Source organism: Olea europaea, unplaced genomic scaffold (assembly GCF_002742605.1).
Source record: "Olea europaea var. sylvestris unplaced genomic scaffold, O_europaea_v1 scaffold1069, whole genome shotgun sequence".
NCBI classification, from domain to species: domain Eukaryota; kingdom Viridiplantae; phylum Streptophyta; class Magnoliopsida; order Lamiales; family Oleaceae; genus Olea; species Olea europaea.
Window position 1 is genome coordinate 1 of NW_019228042.1, and position 22673 is coordinate 22673.

The following is a 22673-nucleotide window of genomic DNA, read 5'->3' on the forward strand; positions in this document are numbered from 1 at the left end:
CATTCTAAGACGTATATCCTACCCAATTTTCCATTACGGAACTAACATGACTCGTGTCTTTTAAACTTTTTGATCAGTAGTAAGTGCATCTTTGCCAACTTATATATTTTGATTATTTAAATTGATTTTTGGATAAGGTTTGTGATGAGTGAATGAAATCTAACCACAGAAAGGGCTTCCATGGTGTTATGATATAGTTGGCTTTTCGTTGAACTGTTCTTTTAGCAATCCCTATTATCTTGCCATTCATCATTTTTGGAGTCCTTTGTTCGTTGTTATTACTTTTTTCAAATATAGTGTCCTCAAAAGTTGGTTATAAGGGGGAGTAGTAATTTGTGTACATTGTTTACAAATCAGAGTGTCACTTTTGATGGCTATAACCATGCAGATAATTTGTGATTCATGGTTTCTTAGATATTCATTTTTAAGGATGCTGAAAGTTTATTGAATATAAATCTTACAGTTGAGGTTCTGCCTCACTCTTGCTCAGTTTGAGGAAACTATTCATTATATTCCAATAGATGGTTCAGTGAGAGAACCCTAATTATGTTGGATAGTTCCTCCTTATGAGAAGAGCTATGTTAATAATATCTATGTTAATAACATAAGGAAATTACATTCCGTGAAAGTTTTTTCTTAATGATGATTTCTTTTGAATTTTTTTAACAACCTTTTTTTTAAAAGTAGAAATAGGTTCTGTTGTTTTCTACATTTCTGAACACTGTCCTGTTGGAAAAGACCTGTACTCTATCTGCAAAGAAATTGTCAAATAAGTCTAAGTTTTGTTTACTTGAGCTAGACAATAGTATGGATCTTGAGTTTCTCTATATTTTGTATTCCACTTCATGCATTGCACTAAAGGTAAACTGGCGCAGCTTTGAAGAGCGGCTTGCAGCACAAAGAAGAGAAAGAGAGATGGCAACTGCAGCAGAACTTGGATTCAAGAAGCCTTTAAGCAAGGAGGAAAAAATAGAAAAAAAGAAACAACGTTTAGCGGCAATTGGTAAACTAGTCTCGTCTCATGTTTAGTTAGGCAAGAGTATAGATTTTTCAATTTCTAGAATCATGTCATGTCACACTTATTGAGAGGTAGGATTTGGATTTCTTCTATGAATTACACTTTTATGTCCTCCTGGTACTTTTTTCTCAACTGAAGTGGAAATTAACTATTTTATACAGCATTGAGGTTATAATATGTGTATTAATTTTGATTTCTAACAGATTAGTTTGTTTCTATTAATCTATTAGTGGCTTTTGCATTCAAACTCTTTTTGATTAAGTATTTCATGTCTGTATTTGAGTTTTTGGTCTTTAATTAGTGGATCTTCCTTCTTCCCATTTCATTTAGTCATAATGTTAGTCCCTTTCATCTCTCCAAGACATTGGATGAATAGCAATCGGCCTCTACTTTTTAAGCTGTCTTTGCTTCCCAAAAAGTAAATAAATAAATAAAATAAAATAAAATAAAAATGGAATTACTGCTTATAGATGCCGTATCCTTTTGACAGGTGAAGATCTGTTGGCCATTGCAGCAGATCAACCCTTCCGCTTTCCTGCTACTTTCACTTTTGTTGTTAGGGCATTTTCAGGTACTGTACTTTAGCTACTTAACTGCCATATTTTGCTACTACTGTTATTTAACTAAGTTTATGTTGACAGTTTTGGATGGCATTGGGAAGGGCCTCAATCCTCGATTTGATATTACTGAGATTGCTAAACCGTATGTGTATTTTAAAACATGAAGGCGTCCAATAAGTAAAGTATTGAATTCCAATGATTTTTTTATCTTTGTTTTGCTTACATTTACTTCATGCACAATGTAATGCAGCTATGCTCTAGAATTATTGAAATTTCGTGAAGCTGGTATTGAAGTTGTTGTGAAGGTAAATTCTCAAGACCTTTTAATGTCCTAATAGATCATTGCAAGATGTGATAATAAGGCAAGTTTTACTGCTACTCAGTCTCACTCATATTCAGGACTTCAGGAAGAGATGGGATAGACAGTCCCGTGCATTTTATAATTTATTTAGGCAGGCTGATAGAGTTGAAAAGCTTGCTGAAGTCATCCAGCGACTGGTAAGTAACATGTTAGTTTTGATAATTCTTAGACAATTTCCAAAATTCGCAAGCCGTAAAATTTAAACTGATCTTTATCACGTCTTGTTTATAGGAGCAAGGTGAATTGAAGCTTCGTGTTCGGACTTTGGAGTCTGAGAGAGCTTTTCAACGTGTTGCAGCTGTTCAAAATACAGTTGGAAGTGTAAGTTAGCTTCATACGAGTTAAAACTCAACAGACCCTTGTCTGTACCTATCTGGCAATTGATATCAAGTTGGCTTTGTAGTTACTGGACTATTGCATAAAAATAGCTTGTGTATTCCTCGTCTTCAAGTACTATCACTCCAATTCTGACACATTTTGAGTGATAGTGAGATTTTATATTCGTCCCCTTTTTAGTGAATTCTTGAGAATGCTCATTTGAAACCTTCTCGAGGGGACAGAAGGTTGTGGATGTTTGGTTCCTAGTGCTCTTTTTCTTGCAAGTCATTCTTTCATAATTTTTGATTTGCCGAACTACACCATCTGTGTCTCTGTTCAAGTTCATCTGGAAATCTTATATTCCTTACACTAGTAAGGTGATTCTATGGTTGGTCTTTCATAGGGAATTTAATTCTTGCAATTTTTATGCTATAGGAGAAGAAGCTCTATATTGTAGAAAATTATTGTCCAAATAAACAATTGCTAGTTCCCAGCTTGGTGACTTCATTTTCCTGCATTATTTTGGACCAAAAATTAACAGGCAGTTGCTGCTGGAAGCTTAGTTAACCTTGCAACGATTCTATACTTGCACTCCATCTGGGTTAGTCTCCCATTCATTGCACATTTTGTTAATTCAATTGTTCATTGTGGTCTATTATTGTGTTTAACTTAAAGACTTGTTTTCTGTTTTCAGACACCTGCAATGATTGCGTACACCTTCTTTGCATTTTTTGGGTTCCAAGTTTTGATTGGTATTTTCAAGGTTAAGAAATTAGATCAAAGAGAGAGGCTGATCACTGGAACTGCTTAGGAATATGGTGAGTAATTTTTGCTTTAGTTGCTATTTTAGACATTTGGATTTTTCAGAAGAGATTACATGCATTTTCTGCTATTCTTTGTTTCATGCTCGTAAGACTTTATTAATTCTGGTACAGATTCAGAGTCGAAATTTACTTACAGGAAGAAGCTATTCTCTTCCAATTATATTAGAGAGAGCAAGATCTGAAGGCAGATACTTGATGTTTTTCCAGAACCTTTGTCCCCCGGGGACTCTATTCTTCGAGTATGAAGACGCTGCTGTGCATCTGATTACGACATAAGAGCTCGCAATTCAAAGTCAGTTTTCCGTTAGATTAGCTAATTTATTTTGCTCAGTAACCATGAAACTAACAAGAATTTTCCCCCAAGTCCGTGGAAGCTCGAGTTTTTACTGGCGAGCTGATTGCTTATCTGCCTGTAGTATCATATGTAGATATATTGTTGTAAAGTGCAGTAGTAGTAACTGGAATTGATTTAAGAAGTTCACCATTATCTTAGATTGAGGAACCAAAAAACCATGTATAATATATAAAATATGTTAAAATTTTTGCAGTAGTGTAAAAACATATTTCTTGTGGAAAATAAATGAGATGTCGACTTGAATGTCCTTTCTATACAGTTTTTTATTTGCAATGGAATCTCTCTCCCTTAAACGTTAACTATTTATGATGCCTGTCATATTCAGTGCCCATCTTGTCATATGGCATATGAGTTGGAATCTGAATTCTGTCACCAAAAAGATGCGATGAATTGAAGTTCTCTTTAGGCCTTTTGCTGAATTTGAGTTATATTCATCAATGTTGAAGTACTAAATACAGGTTCAGATGAAAAATTCGGACTCGGACTTTTGCTTTTGCTTTTTATAGAAAAGCTCACAGGGAAGCTACCTTTAGGTCAGGTTTCTTTAAAAGTTTTATCCGAACAGAATTTTAATCTCATAATCATTTGTTGACATTTCAAAAGCTTGCCAAACGTGCCTTAATTTGAATTCACAATGAAACACTAATTAATCAAGATGACAAATACGAGATTTATTTAAATTATTAAAGTTGACCAGGCCAACATTCTAGATTTCGAAGCTAGATTAGCCAGCTAAATCTCAATATTAAGAAGAAATATCACTTAAAATAATTATCTCCATTAATTACAGCATATATACTAAGAGTATGTTGGAGGGTCATCAGATTCCACAAGTTTTTTTNTCACTTAAAATAATTATCTCCATTAATTACAGCATATATACTAAGAGTATGTTGGAGGGTCATCAGATTCCACAAGTTTTTTTATATTTACCCTCACATGTTTAGCCAATCTGTGCACAATACTTCACATCAGTCTATTATTTATTAAGTTGATCAAGATTTGGGACTTTGCTACAAGTTCGTGAATTAAATAAAAAGGTATTTTGAACCTTCTTGAAGGATATGAGAGTTAGCTAGTAAAACAACAACAGGAGGCCCCGTTGAAGGGGGAAAAAATGAATCCGACATGTTTATTACCGAATAATTATTTAACTTTATAGGTATCATCGAATCAATAGCAATAAGTCGAGTTTGAATATGGAAGGATGAGAAATGATATTTGACGTGGAAAAATCAAGATTTAGGGCTGTGTTGGCGGGCTTTTGAAAGTAGCTACTGATATTAAGAAGTTATTATTATTTTTTTTTTTACATGTTTGGATCATTTTTTGGAAGTACTTCTCTATTTAAAAAAACTTTTAGCGAAAGCCAACTTAGCGTAATTTATTCAGAAAGCTATTTTACAAAAAGTTAAAAGCAAAAGCCCTACCAAACGGGCTCTTGAAAGTTAAAATAACACAAGCATTCAATGAATGGAGAGCTAATAATTAGAATTTATCAAAAACATCTAGCAGAAGATATTAAAAAGAAAGATTATCTGAAAATACAGAAGTTATGGTACTAAGGCAGCGACTGAGTGTAAATGTAATCTTCATTCTCAAAAACATTTTCTTGTGAATCCTCTTTGCACGCAGCATTCTCTTTGTCACATTTGCCTTTTCCCTGCATCAACCTCACACATAAGCTATATTTACATACATATATAACTGTGTGCAGTGTGTGAAAATTAATGCTTACCAAGTTCAGCTTCCCAGAATTCACTGTTGACAGTTCATCTGTAAGCTCATGGCTATTTCCACCTTGACTAACCAATAGAAAATGCAGCAGCAAAAACACAAGTGAAGCAAGAAAAAGGCTAGAAAATTTCATGTTTTGGAACTTAAAATCAGTGATTATACATGCAAGATTTATTAAGATTACAGTATAGTGCTGAACTTTTATACTGCTTAATTGTGGCTTAATTATGATTAATGGGAAAGAAGAAAAGTCTGAGTTGATTACATTATCTTGCGCGATTAGTTTATTATTGAGGTGGGTTGTGTGTCTTTTGACCTGTCTTGTGATTCCACAACATTGAGCTCCAACACCAAGAGAATGGGTTGGCTTCTCTGCTGCTTTAACTTAAAAAATGTCCCACAGAGAGAGAGAGAGAGAGAGAGAGAAGATATTAATGTGTTGAACCCTCGTTTAAAAAGTTTTAGTTGTTAGAGAAAAGGAATTTGTTCAACTCGTCTCCCAGTGTGTAGGCTTGATTCATTGTTTGTATCAACATTGACACGTGCACAATCTGTAAAAAAGCAAGAAATTTTCCTTATGAAGTAACGAAATATAATGAATTGATATTGATACTATTATAATTACGAGCCAAGATATATAAAATTATTAATTTTGATGCAGTTGACGTGGAAAAGTTATTTTTGAAGTTAAGTTGGAGTTGATTGGTAGAAATTGTGGATCAACTCGAATGTAATTGATCAATTGGAGGAATGTATGAACTAAGAGATTTAAATACCATCATCCTAAATGTAACAACACACAAATAACCTTAAAGTAAACAAAGCTGCAATCAGATAAGTAGGTCCTACGAGTACACACGAGTTTGAGTTGATCCCCTTGCCTCTCCTCCTCTCTCACTTGAACCTCATCATCCTAATTATCTCTTAAAGGATCCCAACGAGAAATTCAACCTTTCTCTTAAAGTGCAACTCTTTATCACAAAACAAAGCGGATTTTATAAAACAAAAAAGGACCCTGTTAAAAGTTGGGTAAAAGATATAGAAATGCCCCCTTATAAGATTGACAAATCAGTTTCTCCTTTTTATTTTTATTTTTGTGGGCGTCGACGTGAATTGAACAGTCTCCAAATCTTGATAGACTAGCTTGGCTTTGCCCATCAAAAACTATACACGTTGTTAGTCCGATGTTAGCGACAAATCTGGCGAGTGACACAAGGCAGCAATTTAGGCAAGGCAAATTTCAGGGAAACTCAATTTCTGGATGAAAGGAGGCATAGTAGCCGTTTCCATTTCAAATGGGAAACTGAAATATTAAGGAAAGCTACAAATTGGGCTGAAGTTATTATTGCAATTTACCAATTGAATTGAATAAGGATTCTTGTGATAGAAAGAGCTGTAATCCCGTAGAAATTATACACTTGCCTTTATTTATTTATTTCTCTTTGAATTGTAAGCCACTAGGCTATTTAATGTGTGGAATTTATCAATAAACGACAAGTATTTCCATCTCAACTTTGTGTTGAATTAAGGAGGCCCAAGGCACCTCGAATTGCCTTACTAAGGAGGATAGGATCCCTCGAAGAATCCTAGATAATTCTTATTATTTCCAAAATTGGGAAGTTACGAAAGACCAATCCCGGGGCTTTTCCTGTAAACAGGTACATTACTAGATCCATCACTAAGCGACTCAACATCCGACTTATTCTATTCGATCCTCTTATCTTGATTTCTCGAATTGAGAAATCCATGAATCGAGATCCTGATGCATATAGATACAAATGGTCTATCTTTATAGTCACATAATAAATGTCAAGCACGACTTGAGGCCTCTATAGTATCAAAGGCCTTAAAAATTTGTTATTGTTATATCATACAATAAAATGAATCACTATTTTAAACGAGTTGTATTTTTTGTTACTTGTTGAAGTAATTATTGTTTGCTTGAAATTATGTCGGCTACAAAGGTTCTCCATCTGTATGTTCACGTGTCAAAAAATGAATATTTGCACCTTGGTTTACGAAGCTTGTGAAACAAAAAATGCGCTTTAACCACGAGACTCTCCTTGTCAAAGGGTGCAGATCCTCAATCACTTAGGTGCAAATCATGACACAATTAAATCAACACGGACTTCAGTGCAGCAAAATCATAGATGCACATAATGAATTACATGACAATCGTCATGAACGCACAAATCTTAATGAGAATACAAGATCTTGAACTTAATCATGACGTTCAACATAATGATAAAAATGTTTCAACTCATAAAAATGGTCAAAAAGCCCTTAAAATCAAAAGGCAAGAAATATATAAATTGAAAGTCAAATATCCAATCTTCTACTCTCTAAAAAGTCACCTCGAATCAAAGCAAAACTTGTCACACTCTTGAAAATCTTAACATTCTTTGATTGAAGTGCCCTTTTGAATAAAATAGTGTCGAAAAAAATAATTTTTATTTTTGAGATCAACATTCCTCATCATCAAATTTTCATATCTATCTTGTTATACTTATCTATATTCTTTTAATGCCATTTTCATTTCTCATCCATAATTCAATTTCAGAGGACAAGATTTGGTGGGCAACTAAATATGGCCCTTTTGTGTTTTCTCCATCAATCATGTATTAAAATGTGAAGCAAATGTCACGATCCAAAGTACATTATTACTATTTGAAGAATTATACATCTTAATTAAATTGTCTTAATGTCGACAATTACACCACATGATTGATAGGACATCTATTAGGCATTTAGCGCACATAATCTACACAAATCTTCAAACACCCAAAGGACTCAATTTGGACTTGGCTAGATTTTTACTTAACCTTATCCAAATCAACCCTTTTTTCTTGATTAAGGGAAAATTTTGATCACCCATCACTTAAGAGAGTAAGAGACTATCTATATGATAATTTTATTTGATTTAACTAAAAAAATTATAAGACTTTAAGACAAAATCAATAATTTATTTTAACGGCACGTGTTAGATAATTAATTAATTTTGAAAGGAGAAAAAAAAAACTAATTAAAGAATGGATATGCCTTCATTCAAGAAAAGCACTTCGTATTTTAATAATTATAGTGTATTTGGATTCTTTGCAATCTACTTTTTTTTTTATAAGATCTAGTTGGAAATCCTATAAAGTTACTTCTTAATTGACATAGCCATTGTGCATTTTCATTTTTCACATGTTTATTTTAACTTTTAAGTTAATATTTTGTTATTCTCCAAACATATTTACTTAGTGAGTTTGTAGGACAAATGAAGTTTGTCGTACTCTCTTGAATATTATTAAATAAACTTATTTAAAGCCCATAAATGACCTAAATGTGCCATATAATTTCAAAATTACTACAAATATTTCGGTTTATTTTTTTAAATAATTTTTATAATGTTCATAAAGTGTGAAAAACTACTTTCACAACTTTATAATTTTAAAAATATTTATAGAAACGAAAGAATTTCCAAAATTGAAATATTAAACAAACAATAAGCTTCGTAGAATTTGACATTATAATGACGTACTTGTAATAGTATTATTGATTTTAACAAACATTAACTAAATTTCTTATCTTCTTATAACGTCGCGCATAACCTTTATCAGCGTAAAATAATTTAGTTTATAAATTAGTGGTAAACGTATTTTGAAAATTCCTTTAAATAAAACATTTTTAAAATTATCATTCAAGTAAGTGTAATTTAAAACAATAATTGCTTTAAAAAGTTAGCATTAAATATTGGCAATTTGGTATTAAACAATTAAAAATTATTATATGCTTAAAATATAATTGTAATATTGAATTTTAGCATTCATAGATAGTACAAAAGGATATCAAAACGCCGTTCATTGTTGGAATATAATTATGTAGTTTATAGCTTGATGTTACACTCATTTGTCTTATGTGCTTTCCATGGCTTCTCAAAATTTATTGTAAAACAAGATGCTCCCAACCAAAGTGTGTCTCATTCTAACATAGTTTATGGCTCGAATGTTTGTGATGTGACAAAATTTATATTTAATTCGTGTTTATAAATATTCAGAGCCTATTTGCAAGTGATTTTGAGAATTGATTTTTTGATCGTTAAGAAAAAAGTGGGGTCCACATGTGAGAGAAAAAATCAAATATGACGGCCGGAATAGTGAAATAACGGTCAAAAAATCAATTTTTTGGGTGAAAAAATCGGGCTCAAACAGGCCCTCAATGAATTTTTTTATTTTAACATCTCGAAAGACATACAAGTACTACTCACTTGTTCGCCACCCTTCTCTATTTATTTATAATTTAAATTATTATAAACACTTTTAAAATATGCTTTAGGAAAATACGAAACTTCAAGAAATTTGATGACAGTTTTTATTTAAAGCATTACACTAAAGTTCATATAGCCCAGTATTGATCCGACTTTGTGCCAAAGATCAATTCAATCCATAATAGAAGTGTTCAAAAAGTTTTCTAACGTGTGAAAGTCAAACTTAACTTGGTATCTTTATATATTGTCAGAGATGGTTCAGACAATTTAGGATTTTATGCAAAATAACAAAAAAGTCATGTAAATTATCACAAAGAGACATTTTGTTGATGATGACATGAGTGTGACAATAAGTATTTAGAGTCCGTTTGAGCCACATTATAATGAGAATAAAAATGAGAAATAGAGCCGTTACAGGCCACACACCAAAAATAGAAATTCAAAAATGGTGACTTGATGTGATGGATAACGGTCATATTTTTTCATTTTAATGAGGTAAAAATGGGGATCAAACAGAGGCTTAATTGAAATCAATATAGGATGAAGATTCAGAAAAATTTATCAATAGAAACACCATTGGTAATTGTCAATACTTTTTCGTCAATGATTACCAATGAAAATGTCATTAATGGTGTTGTCGAAAATCAACGATGATGCTTTAATCACCGATGAGAAGCGTCGGTGATTGCTCATGATTTGATTACTGGGGATTCTAACTAAAAATCAATATATGTTCATAATTTAAATAAAATTATTGATGACGATCCTTTCGGGTTCGGGTATCATGGACAGTCGAAAGTCACAAATGATGCTTTAGTTACCAAAGGGAAGCCAATGGTGACATCACTAAAATTTAAATATTCTATAATTTTTATTTTTATAAGATGCCGACAACTAAGTTAATTTTTAAAATTATTTCCTTATAATATTATGAATTATAATTTATATTCTTAACTTTTACTTTTGTTTTTAACATTAATAATAAAAAACCATTCGTAAGATTAATTATTTTTCAATATTATTAATCACTGAAAGAATTTTTCAAAAGAAAAGACAAACTAAAAAGTACGTAAATTTAAAAATGGAGAAATCGATAAATCGAAGGTCTTAGGTAACTGCCAAACTTGTTTAATACTGGAGCCGGCGAGTAAATTTACTTGGAGATATATATATATATATATATATATATATATATATATATATATATATATATATTTTTTTTTTTTTTAAATGTCTGATGAACCAAGTTAGCCTTTTCGGCCTTCATTTTTCTTCAAACTCATTTTTAACCATATATTATATTAATAATATAATTTTACACGCTAATTCATAATTTTTCCATACTTTATAATCATACGTTCTTAAAATAATTTAGTTTTAGAAAATCTATTCTAAAAAAATCACTACCAAACAAGGTCAATATTTACAATCAGGTTGTCTTTTCACTTTTCTTTATCAATCTCGCGACAGTTTACAGTCCCCTACAAGAGGAATCACTCGACTTAGCCCTTTGGCGGGCAAGCTTCGAGGAATTGCGGCTCGGGAAGGAAAGGTATGCCCCTGACTCCATTCCATAGGATGGAATGACCTATGGAATGACCAAGCAGGGCGTAGGAGCCGACTCAGCATCAACAACTTCGCCCGAATCTCCATCTCTTAGTTAGTCAGGATTTAAACCTCTTCTCAAATGGAAGGCTGTGTGTCCGATTTTATTTTTTATTTTTTGATAGAAGGGGTGACCGACTCTCACAATGGCAGACTCACTTTTTTTTTTTGGACTTTCTTATTCATGTGGGATCCACAGCATGTGAGAGAATGTCATTCATTCGGGCAAAAAAATTCGGGCAAAATAGCAAAATTCTTTATTTATTTGAGCTTGAAAATGTAGCCGTGGATAAGGATTGATTAAAAGTAAGAAAGAAAATTTAATCCCAAAAGGTTGGAAGTTTTCATTCTACAGTGGTACAAGGTATAAAATATAAACGATTCCATGGCTATGTGGAAATATTTTAATGTAGATAAAACAAGTTGAGCAATCATCTGTGACACAGATAAAGAAAATTGACCCTCTAACCAGCCCAAAAATATAAAAAGTTCTCAGAGTTGAATGAGATTGGAGATACTATAATTAATCGAGCGTTTTCTAAAACTTTAAAGAAGAAAATGAAATGTAAAAAATTTCGCTCACCGTAATAGATAGACTTTCATGTCACAAGACAACTGCTATCATGATGCCTGCGTCAGTACAATAGGGATGGTTTTGTCACTCGAAAATGTCAAAGTGCCCGAATTTTTGTGACCGAATGGGTGACTGACCCTCACATGGAGCGTAGATCTCGCGTGAATAAAATAATGCCCAACTTTCGAAGTGTGAGTGTTCGATCATTCTGCATGTCAACAATTATATTTGTGTAGCATGGTCCTTTGTCACTTAGGACGTCTCCAATGATGCGCCAATTTGGTGTAGAAATACCTATTTGATGTAGAAATAATCTCCAATGGTACACTAAAACACCACACCAATTTGGATTAATGAATAGTTTTACATCAATTTTTGGTGCAACACTATATATTTGACGTAATTTTTGATAATTTTCATTTTTTCCTTCATTATATAAAAATAAAATTTAATTTCAATTATATTTTTATATCAATTTTTTATTAAATGATTAACTTTTTTTATATTTATTTTAATTTAATTATAATCTTTAATTAACGTTTATATATAAATTCTAATTAAGTAATATATAATAACTATTGAATACATTAAAAAATTTTACTCACTAATTTTTTTTTAATAAATGCAATATTTTAGTACAGTAAACATAAATTAAAATATATCAATTTTAATAATAATATAATTTGTTAATAAATAATTTCCTTAATAAAATAATTATTGATAAATAAATAATAAGAAAATAAAGAAAATACAATTAATTTCGTTTAACTATTGGAGATGACTCATCAAAATGGTGTGAAAGTTGCCCCAAATTAGTGCAATTAACAATTAGAGATGCACCTAGCCTACTTCGACAAGAGGTCGCTTTCGATAGATAGCTTTAATCACTAGCTAATGGAGCATTAGACATTTCGAGCTTCGAGGTAAGCAAATGAAGGGAGGCATTGTGGGCCTATTAGAATCCTAGTAGCTAATTGTGTATAACGACATTGTTACATGTACATCAAACTTTACATAATGATTACATAATGTCACATGTTACTCTATCATTTGCTAGTTTAAAATATAATAAATTTTTCCTTTCACATCATTTTATGTAATTTCTTATGTACCATTTTTATATACAAATATCATAATCCTTAAAAATGTGCCACTTGATTTACGTTCTTCTATGACAATTATACAATTTGTTTTTAATAATAGAACTTATCTAATTTTTTCTCAAAATTGTCACATGGCTCTCACCGTCTCACGAAAACTAGTCGGTATGCAAATTTTTGGGAATCATTTCAAGTCAAAAAGAAGAATCAAGCTTTATAAACTTTGACATACAAATATCATATAATGACAAAGTATTTGAATTCGCATCATTTAATGAAATAAAATATTGTGCATATATAAACATGCTAATATTCTCTCAAAGATTTAAATTCATATCATTAAACATAATATTCCATCATTTAAAGACTGATTGGTCATCTATAATTAATGTCCCTAAAAGATATAAATTCACATCATTTTACGATCTTATGTAGGAGCCTAAGACGACCTTGAGCTTATCTCTCTGCAAGATGAGAATTCTACTAATCTACTGAAAAAAAAAGGAGATTTTACATTTACCGATAAAAAAGAAGAAGAGAAATCTATTAATCTAATCTACCGTTGAAAGAAAAATGAGGTATAATGATCTCTAATGCTTATGTTAATGAGGTTTGGACATAGTTGATCTTAATTAGAATTTGAGAGAATTATTTGTGATTGTGTATCAATAATGAGCGAAATAAATAGTTCATTAAGCGGTTAAGAGTCCGCCACGTCACTTTCATCAACTTTGACGTTGCATGAAAACTTGATCCAGTCAATACTTTTCTTTTGTTAATTTGAACGGTACGTCAAAGTAATCATGATAACTGTCTTAACTTTTGAGCTTAAGTTATTAACTAGTTAGGACGTTATCTGTATTTTTTGTTATATCCGTTATAAATGCAATGATTACTTTTAGGACGACCTTATTTCACAAAGATGTTTGGTTTTACCGTTTTAACATTCGGTTATGGATCCGATCATAAAGCCTACGTTTGTGAAGGTTAAGGATTGTCTTCCGTACATAGACACTTGGCATTCGGGCTTGGCGTCTTTTGGACAAATATTATGGCGAGGTGATTGAAGATCGAGATCTTATCCTCTCATGCTTGCGTTGCACTCGACACCGCTACATTTCAAACGACCTAAAATTTTTACACTGCACGTGCGCAAGGGCTCCAACAATAATATTTAGAACATTCAAAATTGTTTGAGCAAATCATACTTTCAAAAAGCATGTAAATATGCTTCAAGTTAGAGAATGAGAAAGTTCTCTTCGAATAAATTGAAGCACGTATATTTCGTTTAATAAGATATAGATCCCACAAAATGAATGGATAAACATAAGAGATCAATGAACAAAAAAAAAGTCGAATACAATGACGAATTTAGCCCTGCGCGATGGAAAACCCATGTGAATGGGGAGTGGGGCCTCCAAGTCAAAAACTCAGAATGTGGAATTATCCTTCTTTACAGTCTGGAGTTGACTCAACTCCACCAACCAACCTGACCCTCTAAAACTGCCTTTTTAACCAAATTTTTGCAGGCACCCACGCTTTCAGTGTGTATGTTTGGTGCCACTGACTTGTCTCGACTCGTAACGGCGCCGGGATAAGGGAAAAAAAATTATATATAGGTCGTTCAACTATTGGCGACTATTAAATTCAGTCCATAAACTTTTCATTTTTATCAGTTAAGTCATTGAATGTCACTTAAATCGTTTTTTATTTAAAGAGATTGAGTCACCTTGTGTAGGTGTGTAGTATGATGTGATATTCAAGATTTAAAATCAGAAACCCACTAGAAATGAACTTAAAAAATACAAAATTGTGTATGTAGTAGCGTAACCAAAATTCTAAGATTTTCTCGTTGTAATTAATTTCAATTTTTGATCCACTTCAGGTATTTTATATAAAATTACAAGAGTTCGTTATGCTGCAATAACAACCTATTAGTGAAAAGTCCGTCAACATACCTATAAGAACCATGAAACACGTTGATTTTACTATAGAAGACGTTAAAGTTCGAATTTTTTAGCCGAAACACAATGATTTAAGGTTCGCCGACTTATATTCTAATTTTGCAAGTTATGATCCGAACATAATCTAAGTTAGACGGTAAGCAGGTAAACTTTGTAAAATGGCTTATTCATTGTCTATAAATACATCATATAAAATTTTAAAGTTCGACGACCTCTAGTTTCTTTTTTTTTTTTAGACGATAAATTGGTAACCAAAAACTCGTGTTTAGATTAACAATTTAGAGATTTTAATGTCATAAAACGACTTATTTATTGTTTGTAGATCTAATTTTAATATATGAAAATTGAAAATCTTCTCCTTAGGTAGAGAATTCAAATATAGAAAAAAAATTTAATAAGATTATTCCTTTTTTTTTTTATTTTTTTTATTTTTTTATTTCTTTCTTTATAAACAAAAATCCTCTCCTTTCTTCCCGTCTTCTTCCCTTACAACTCATTTTCCATATATTCAAACCTCACTCTTCTACCTATCTTTCTCTCTCCATCTCTTCTCTTGTCTCTCTCATACATTCACGCAGTACTAAAGTTACAGAGTTACAGCGCAGCACAACTATACACACAGATACATACAGGGTACCAATTCATTCTTCCAAATATAGTAACCCTAATTTCGTCCCCTCTTCTTCCCCAACCCCACAACCACCGCTAAATGCCTCACTCTTGACTTCCATTTTTATCCACATTATCACTCTACAAATGACTTTTACTTTCTTTCTCGCTCTATTTTTCCTCCCATTTTCACTCTTCAACCATGCATCGGCGGTCGAGGTTGAAATCCGATCACTACTCGAATTCAAGAAGGGGATAAAGATTGACCCATCTAGCAGAATCTTCTCCACATGGGTTTTCCCCTCGGATCCCACTGCTAACCTCTCCGACTGCCCAGCTACCTTCCATGGAGTTTCGTGCGACCCATACACCAGCGTCGTCACTGCCATTGCCCTAGACGGCCTAGGCCTGGTCGGAGAGTTGAAATTCACCACCCTTGTTCCGTTGAAGTATCTCCAGAACCTCAACCTTTCCGAGAATTCCCTCTCCGGCCGCCTTGTTCCAACCCTTGGTCAAATTACATCTCTCCAGGTCATAGATCTCTCTGGAAACCAGTTTTACGGGCCCATCCCAGCCCGGTTGAATGACCTTTGGGCTCTGCATTATCTTAATTTGTCGAACAACAATTTCTCCGGGTGGTTCCCTCCTGGGATCAGAAATTTACAGCAGCTAAAAGCATTAGATTTGCGTTCGAATCAACTGCAGGGAGATTTACAAGGGTTAATTTCTGAGTTGAGGAATGTTGAGCACCTGGATTTGAGTGGGAATCATTTTGTTGGGTTAATGGAAATGAGTGTTGAAAACGTATCAAGTTTGGCCAATACTGTTCAGTATGTGAACTTGAGTAGGAATGGGTTGGGGGGCGGGTTTTGGGGTAGTGATACAATGATGTTGTTTCGGAACTTGAGGGTTTTGGATTTGAGTGATAATGGTATTGTCGGGGAACTGCCGGATTTTGGGCAAATGCCAAATCTACAGGTTCTGCAGATTAGAAGTAATAAGCTTTCTGGCTCGTTGCCAGAGGGGCTTTTGCAGGGTGCTGTCCCGTTGTTGGAGTTGGATCTCAGTGGCAATGGTTTCTCGGGTGAGCTTTTGTTTTTCAATGGTGATAGTAATATTATGGCTTTTGGAATTTTTATTATCTCAGTATCTGCCCTGAACTTTGATTGATCGATCAGCGAGACTTTGATTGCTACGTCATTGAGAAAATGTGGGTGCCTTTTTTGAATTATGATGTGGCATTTATTACTCTTAGTTAATAATTAGATTAATTCTTCTAGCACCAGGGATGTTTAATCCCTGTTTAAATGGCAATACATGATAGGTTTTATTAAATAGGCCATAACTTCTTCATTCAATTGAACCTACAATTTAATGCTACTAGTGCTGCCACCTAGACTGGTGTATCTAAGTATCATTACTCTAATAATTATGGTTCTAAGTTGAAATTCTAACTGACATTAGGTATTTTGGCCGTTTATGGGGGCGACTTTTGGCCATTAACGATTTATGCTTTGCGTACCTGCAATTGCGTGTGTTTGACAACAGTGTGCTTAGTTTTTGTGGGTCAAACAGAATACAATATCTTTGTCGTTTACGCTAATAGATTAGGATGAAAATATATATTGCATACCTACGATGCCAAAAATTCAGTTGTTATTGTCATAGAATTAGGATGTTTAGTTTGTAGGGTCGTGGTTTTCACTTACCATATAGAGGGTCAAATGCAGAGCTTAAAGAATTATGTTGTTTTGTTGTGAGAAGTACTGTGAATGTAGTCAGTAGTCGACAAGAAGTCTCAACTAAAAGAATACAGAGACAAAGATACGACCACACGTGCCATTCACAGTATGTAGTCTTCAAGATTAATGCTCCAGCTAAAGATATAAGGGAAAAAAAGGATACCTTTGTTTTATATCCTGACTGGAAAGTTTTAACTCAGAAACTCTAGTTCTTTAAACATTGGCTCCTACCTTATTATTATATATTCTACCTGTAACACAAATTGAAAATTCCACATTATTGAATCGTTAAGGTATGAGTTTAAATTAATTGCTCTATTTTTGAAAGCATTTCATTTTATATATTCTATGGTTTGCATGCTGTTAGCGTGAACTATGTAGCTCATGTTACATTGTACTGCTTATTTTCTGTAATTAGACATTGGCTGTCCTTTGTTTGGCTGGGTTGACAGCGTTGGCCATTTAGGTGTATGATAAATCTTTAAAAGGCATCTCAAAATAGTTTTTTGTCATGTTTAGCTTCTTAAATGTTATTATCATTACTCCAGAAATACTGTAAAATCATATTCCACATCGCCTGTTTTTAGCAAAAGCATGTATTCTTCAACTGAAAATCTCAATATGGTCGTGTTGGAGCTGTAATTCGTGTTTGTTATCTTTTGATATTTTCAATTTTGTAATTACTTTTATTTCAAAATTTTCTTTGAAGGTATTCTAAATATTCATTTCTTTTGCCAGGTTCCGTTCCAAATATCAACTCAACAACTTTAGATATGGTTAATATTTCATCAAATTTACTCTCAGGCTTGTTGCCGCCTTCATCAGGAAATTGTCGCGTTGTTGATTTAAGCAGAAATATGCTATCAGATGAAATATCTGTTCTGATGAATTGGAATGATAAGTTGGAAATTCTAGATTTGAGCTCAAATAACTTGACTGGAAGCATGCCCAACTTGACACAGTTCCAAAGATTGACTGTTCTCAGTATTAGAAATAATTCCTTAGAGGGTATGTTGCCTTCTTCATTGGGCTCCCATCCAAAGATCAGCAGAGTTGATCTCAGCTCTAACAGACTTGATGGTCTGGTTCCACGAACCTTCTTTACTTCAACAACCCTATCAAAGTTGAATCTGTCCGGCAATCATTTGACAGGATCAATTCCTCTCGAAGGTTCTCAGACTAGTGAATTATTAGTTTTACCTTCTATTCCACCAATGGAATCTCTAGATCTTTCAGGAAACTCCTTGACGGGTGGATTAACTCCTGATATAGGGAACTTTGCGAGGCTTAGTTTGTTGAATCTCGCAAATAACCATTTATCTGGAAAGCTACCAAATGAATTGAGCAAACTCAGTGGCCTGAAGTACATTGATTTATCCCACAACAGCTTCAACAGTCGCATTCCTGATGGACTTACATCAAGCCTGGAATACTTCAATGTGTCCTACAACAATTTATCGGGAAATATCCCTGAGAACTTGAAACGCTTCCCCAGTTCTTCATTTATGCCTGGAAACAGCTTCATTAATGTGCCTGGTGGGCATAATAACGTTCCTGATAATATCGACAGGCGAGGACATCACAGCTCGAGATCAAGTATCAAAGTTGCTATAATTGTTGCATGTGTTGGAGCTGTGGTAATGATTGCCTTTGTTCTGTTGGCCTATCATCGGGCTCGACTTCAAGATTTCCGTGTAAGAAGTGGATTATGTGGGCAGACTGCTGGTAGAGACGTTAATCTAGGAAAGTTTAGTGGGCCTTCACTTTTCAGATTCCATAGCAGCACCGAGCCTCCTCCGACTTCATTAAGCTTTTCTAATGATCATTTGCTGACTTCAAATTCAAGATCGTTGTCTGGGCAAATGGAGGCTGGTACAGAAATTGTTGAGGATGTATCATCCGAGGGAGTGGCTATTGGCATAAGGTCTACTAAAAGTCAAGAAGATATCCACCCTACATCATCTGGAAGAAGGTCTTCTCCAGGGTCCCCTATAGCTTCCTCACCTAGTTTTATTGACACAATAGAGCAACCTGTTACACTGGATGTATATTCACCAGATCGGTTGGCTGGAGAACTGTTTTTCCTGGATGCATCACTAGCATTTACAGCTGAGGAGTTATCGCGAGCTCCAGCAGAAGTACTTGGTAGAAGTAGCCATGGCACTTTGTACAAAGCTACCCTAGACAATGGGCATATGTTGACTGTGAAGTGGTTAAGAGTGGGATTGGTCAAACACAAGAAAGAATTTGCAAAAGAAGTTAAAAAGATTGGATCTGTAAAGCATCAGAATATTGTTCCTTTACGGGCTTACTATTGGGGACCAAGAGAACAAGAGAGGCTCATTTTAGCAGACTACATCCAGGGTGATAGCTTGGCTTTACATCTTTATGGTAAGATACATTGCTTGTGTTACATCTGGGTATTATCTACTTTAAGCCTATTTTCTCATTCTTTGTATAAATACTGAAAATTTCCCGTCATTGGAGCCACATTTGTTCATTGATGCAGTTACTGAATCTGAGGACAAATTTGTGCTATATAAATATATGACTTTGCTATATACATATATTGCTTCTGAGAAGCCTTTTAAACCCTCTTATTAGTAAATTATTTATATACAAGTTCATTTTTTAAGATATAAATAATTATTTATTTTTCCCTACAATGGATAGCAAAGTTGGATGTGAGCTATGGTTTCTTATTGGGGAAATGCTTGGATATCTGGAAAAGATCCGCAGAACTAGATTAGTTTCAGTTTTATGGTATTCCCAGAATCATCTCAGTTTGTAAACTGGAAAATAATTGGTTACTGGCATTTGCGTCTTCCTTACTTTGTCTCTGTGGACTTCATATGAAAGGAAAATGATTTTATCTGATTGCTATGGAATTCAATACAATTCTTCATTTGAAACGAATCTTTTGGCCTTGCCCAAATGAAATGGTGGGTCTGGACTGTCATTTGATGGCCTTTTGGAATCTGTAATTTCCTAATGCTTTTTTGCATACAGGATCTTTAGGAATTGCAATGGAGGAATGTATATAATAATAAACGGACATCGCGTTTTCAAATTTTTAATGGCAGTGATGTCTTTTTTCAGATTACTAACTTTAAATACTCTTGGTTTTTGGTTCCTAACTACATTTGGGAAGTGCAGGATGGTTCTGAATATATTGTTTTAGCAGAATAATTACCAGTAATTTTATGCAGAAACAACGCCTCGGAGGTACTCCACATTGCAGTTCAACCAAAGATTGAAAGTTGCTGTTGATGTTGCTCGGTGTCTTATATTCCTTCATGACAGAGGCCTTCCTCATGGAAACCTAAAGCCAACAAATATACTCTTGGAGGGCATGGATTACAGTGTTCGGCTTACAGATTATGGTCTTCACCGACTGATGACTCCAGCAGGCATTGCTGAGCAGATCTTGAACCTGGGGGCCCTTGGATATCGTGCCCCAGAACTTGCAAGTGCTACCAAACCTGTCCCATCTTTTAAGGCTGATGTGTATGCTTTTGGTGTAATCTTGATGGAATTATTGACGAGAAGAAGTGCTGGCGACATTATCTCTGGTCAATCAGGTGCGGTGGATCTTACGGATTGGGTTAGACTCTGTGATCAAGAAGGACGAGTTATGGATTGCATCGACAGAGATATTGCAAGCGGAGAAGAACATTTGAAAGCAATGGATGATATGCTTGCCGTATCGCTGAAGTGTATTCTTCCTGTCAATGAAAGGCCTAACATCAAACAAGTCCTTGAAGATCTCTGTTCCATAACTGTGTGAAATTTTGTACATGTCGCCTTGGAATTAATTCTTTTGTAACTGGTTTATTGTGTATTTTTTCTATTTTTTATTTGGTTCCTTTGCCTTGTAATTTGGGCTCATTTTCACCAATTTCTATTTCCCTTCGAATTTTTGTGTAAAGGGATGTTTTATCCATTAATTATTTGACCGAATTCTCAATTTGATCTCGAGTTCTATAGTTGCAACATTGTTATTTTTTCATGCCCCAATACATTAGCTGCATACTGTAATTATATTTTAATGTCACCTATGTACGAAAATTTAATACGCAAGTCCTTTAGAAAGAAAGTGAATTCTGCGACTGCACAAGAAAATTGTATTAAAAAAAAAAAATCTTAATGCAAAAGAATGATGGTGGCAGCTTATTTGTTTAGCAATAACTTTCTCTGCATCAATCATTAATGGATCATTTCGCATTCTTCTGCGTTGTTTTCTCAGCAATTTTCACGAGGCTTATAATTATTTCAATCTTTGATTTCCGTGAATGCAACTGAGTATGTTTTTATCAAGTTATCTTGTTCATACAGCTGTCCATTTAAGGCCGTTTCAGTTCTTGATTCAAGATGAACGGTATAGTTCTATGATCGAGTCATTCGATGATCAGAAGATCAATTGAAGACCGGTTCACAAATTTATCAGACTTATAATGAAGGCTTACAGGGATTTGCAGCGAAGATGACTCCCATCTTCTTGTTCAAATACACAAAGAAATTGCACATACTGGTCATAGTTTAAGGCAGATTTTATTGGTATCAGATGAATAATGTAATCTTTAGGCTGCATGTCTACCAGTTTTACTGAATTAAAAAAAGGTTCTGAAAACGAAGATTCGTAAAATAACGATTAAATTCCCGGAATTCTTTTCAGGTTGAATATTTTTGCAAACGATAAGTGGGAACAGCCATCAAATGCTCTGCCCTGGCGACTACGACGCCGAATTCCTCAGTCATGTCCAACTCAGAAGGTAACATGTTATTTGGCAGCTTCCAATCAAAGCAATGCACCAGTTGCGCCACGATAAATCGAACCATGATGAGCCCCAGTTGCATTCCCGGGCACCCTCTCCTTCCAGAGCCGAACGGCAGAAGCTGGAAATGTTGTCCCCTGAGGTCTATACTACTCCCAACAAACCTCTCCGGATTGAACTTCTCAGGATCAGTCCATGCATTTGGATCGCGTCCAAGTGCAAACGTATTAACAATTATTCGAGCATCTTTTGGTATATGGTAGCCATCAACAGTGCAATCTTCCAGCGAATAATGAGGAATTAGTAATGGTGCCACGGGATGGAGCCTAAAAGTTTCCTTCACGACCATGTCTAGATATTCTAGACTCTCCAAATCCGACTCCTCCACCATCCTGTCCAAGCTGACTACTTCTTCCAACTCTTTCTGGACTTTTTTCATTACTTGTGGATTCTTTAGGAGTTCGGAAAGTATCCACTCGACGGTTGATGCTGCAGTGTCCATTGAAGCCGCAAGCATATCCTGCAACGATAAATTTAACTAGTAAATGAAACTGAGTACTTATAACTACACACACTCATAATTTAGCAAGGAAAATGCGGCAAAAATTCCTGTGGTGACACAATTTTGGCTGAATGCTTTTCTCGTGTATATTGCCTTTAATTTATAGAGATTACATAGCTATATAACGAAATTCTAGTTAGTCTATGCAATAGGAATAATTTTCGATTCTATGTAAAATAATTACTATATACAAGGAAACCACGGGAAATAAACCTCTAATACCTACCCCCTCCCCTCCTCTCCCCCCCCCAAAAAAATTGATGTTGGTGAGTCCACAAACATCAATTTGTTCACAAGAAAATTATGATGGAGATGAGTTA

At 34.1% G+C, this 22673-nt stretch overlaps 3 protein-coding genes across 4 annotated transcripts; 2 read left to right on the forward strand and 1 right to left on the reverse strand.

Moving 5' to 3' along the window:
* Window positions 1–11: 11 nt before the first annotated feature.
* LOC111373081 (protein ACTIVITY OF BC1 COMPLEX KINASE 8, chloroplastic-like) lies at window positions 12–3690 on the forward strand. Of its 2 annotated transcripts, none has more exons than XM_022995550.1 (9): window positions 12–1003; window positions 1509–1589; window positions 1660–1720; window positions 1829–1883; window positions 1978–2076; window positions 2171–2260; window positions 2799–2858; window positions 2952–3075; window positions 3218–3690. In XM_022995550.1, the coding sequence occupies exons 1-8, from the start codon at window positions 808–810 to the stop codon at window positions 3066–3068; spliced, it is 759 nt and encodes a 252-aa protein (XP_022851318.1). In that variant the 5' UTR covers window positions 12–807; the 3' UTR covers window positions 3069–3075; window positions 3218–3690. The 2 variants fall into 2 exon arrangements, with proteins under 2 accessions (XP_022851318.1, XP_022851317.1); XM_022995549.1 differs by having other exon boundaries at window positions 14–1003; window positions 3193–3687.
* Window positions 3691–15133: 11443 nt separating this feature from the next.
* LOC111373082 (probable inactive receptor kinase At5g10020) lies at window positions 15134–20994 on the forward strand. Its single transcript, XM_022995551.1, has 3 exons — window positions 15134–16358; window positions 17755–19407; window positions 20226–20994. Exons 1-3 carry the CDS (start codon window positions 15422–15424, stop codon window positions 20801–20803), a joined length of 3168 nt encoding a protein of 1055 aa, XP_022851319.1. The 5' UTR covers window positions 15134–15421; the 3' UTR covers window positions 20804–20994.
* A 438-nt stretch (window positions 20995–21432) lies between these two features.
* On the reverse strand, window positions 21433–22340 carry LOC111373085 (cytochrome P450 CYP736A12-like). Its single transcript, XM_022995553.1, has one exon. It carries the CDS (start codon window positions 22306–22308, stop codon window positions 21688–21690), a length of 621 nt encoding a protein of 206 aa, XP_022851321.1. The 5' UTR covers window positions 22309–22340; the 3' UTR covers window positions 21433–21687.
* Between the last annotated feature and the right edge of the window lie 333 nt (window positions 22341–22673).

Bases quoted from the DNA above. Each gene is read 5' to 3' on its own strand.
- LOC111373081 (XM_022995550.1), top strand. From the start codon at position 808: ATGGATCTTGAGTTTCTCTATATTTTGTATTCCACTTCATGCATTGCA. The intron at 1,590-1,659 runs GTACTGTACTTT...TTATGTTGACAG, and splicing joins TGTTGTTAGGGCATTTTCAG to TTTTGGATGGCATTGGGAAG. The intron at 2,261-2,798 runs GTAAGTTAGCTT...AAAAATTAACAG, and splicing joins TTCAAAATACAGTTGGAAGT to GCAGTTGCTGCTGGAAGCTT.
- LOC111373082 (XM_022995551.1), top strand. From the start codon at position 15,422: ATGACTTTTACTTTCTTTCTCGCTCTATTTTTCCTCCCATTTTCACTC. The intron at 16,359-17,754 runs GTGAGCTTTTGT...TTCTTTTGCCAG, and splicing joins CAGTGGCAATGGTTTCTCGG to GTTCCGTTCCAAATATCAAC. The intron at 19,408-20,225 runs GTAAGATACATT...AATTTTATGCAG, and splicing joins CTTGGCTTTACATCTTTATG to AAACAACGCCTCGGAGGTAC.
- LOC111373085 (XM_022995553.1), bottom strand. From the start codon at position 22,308: ATGCTTGCGGCTTCAATGGACACTGCAGCATCAACCGTCGAGTGGATA.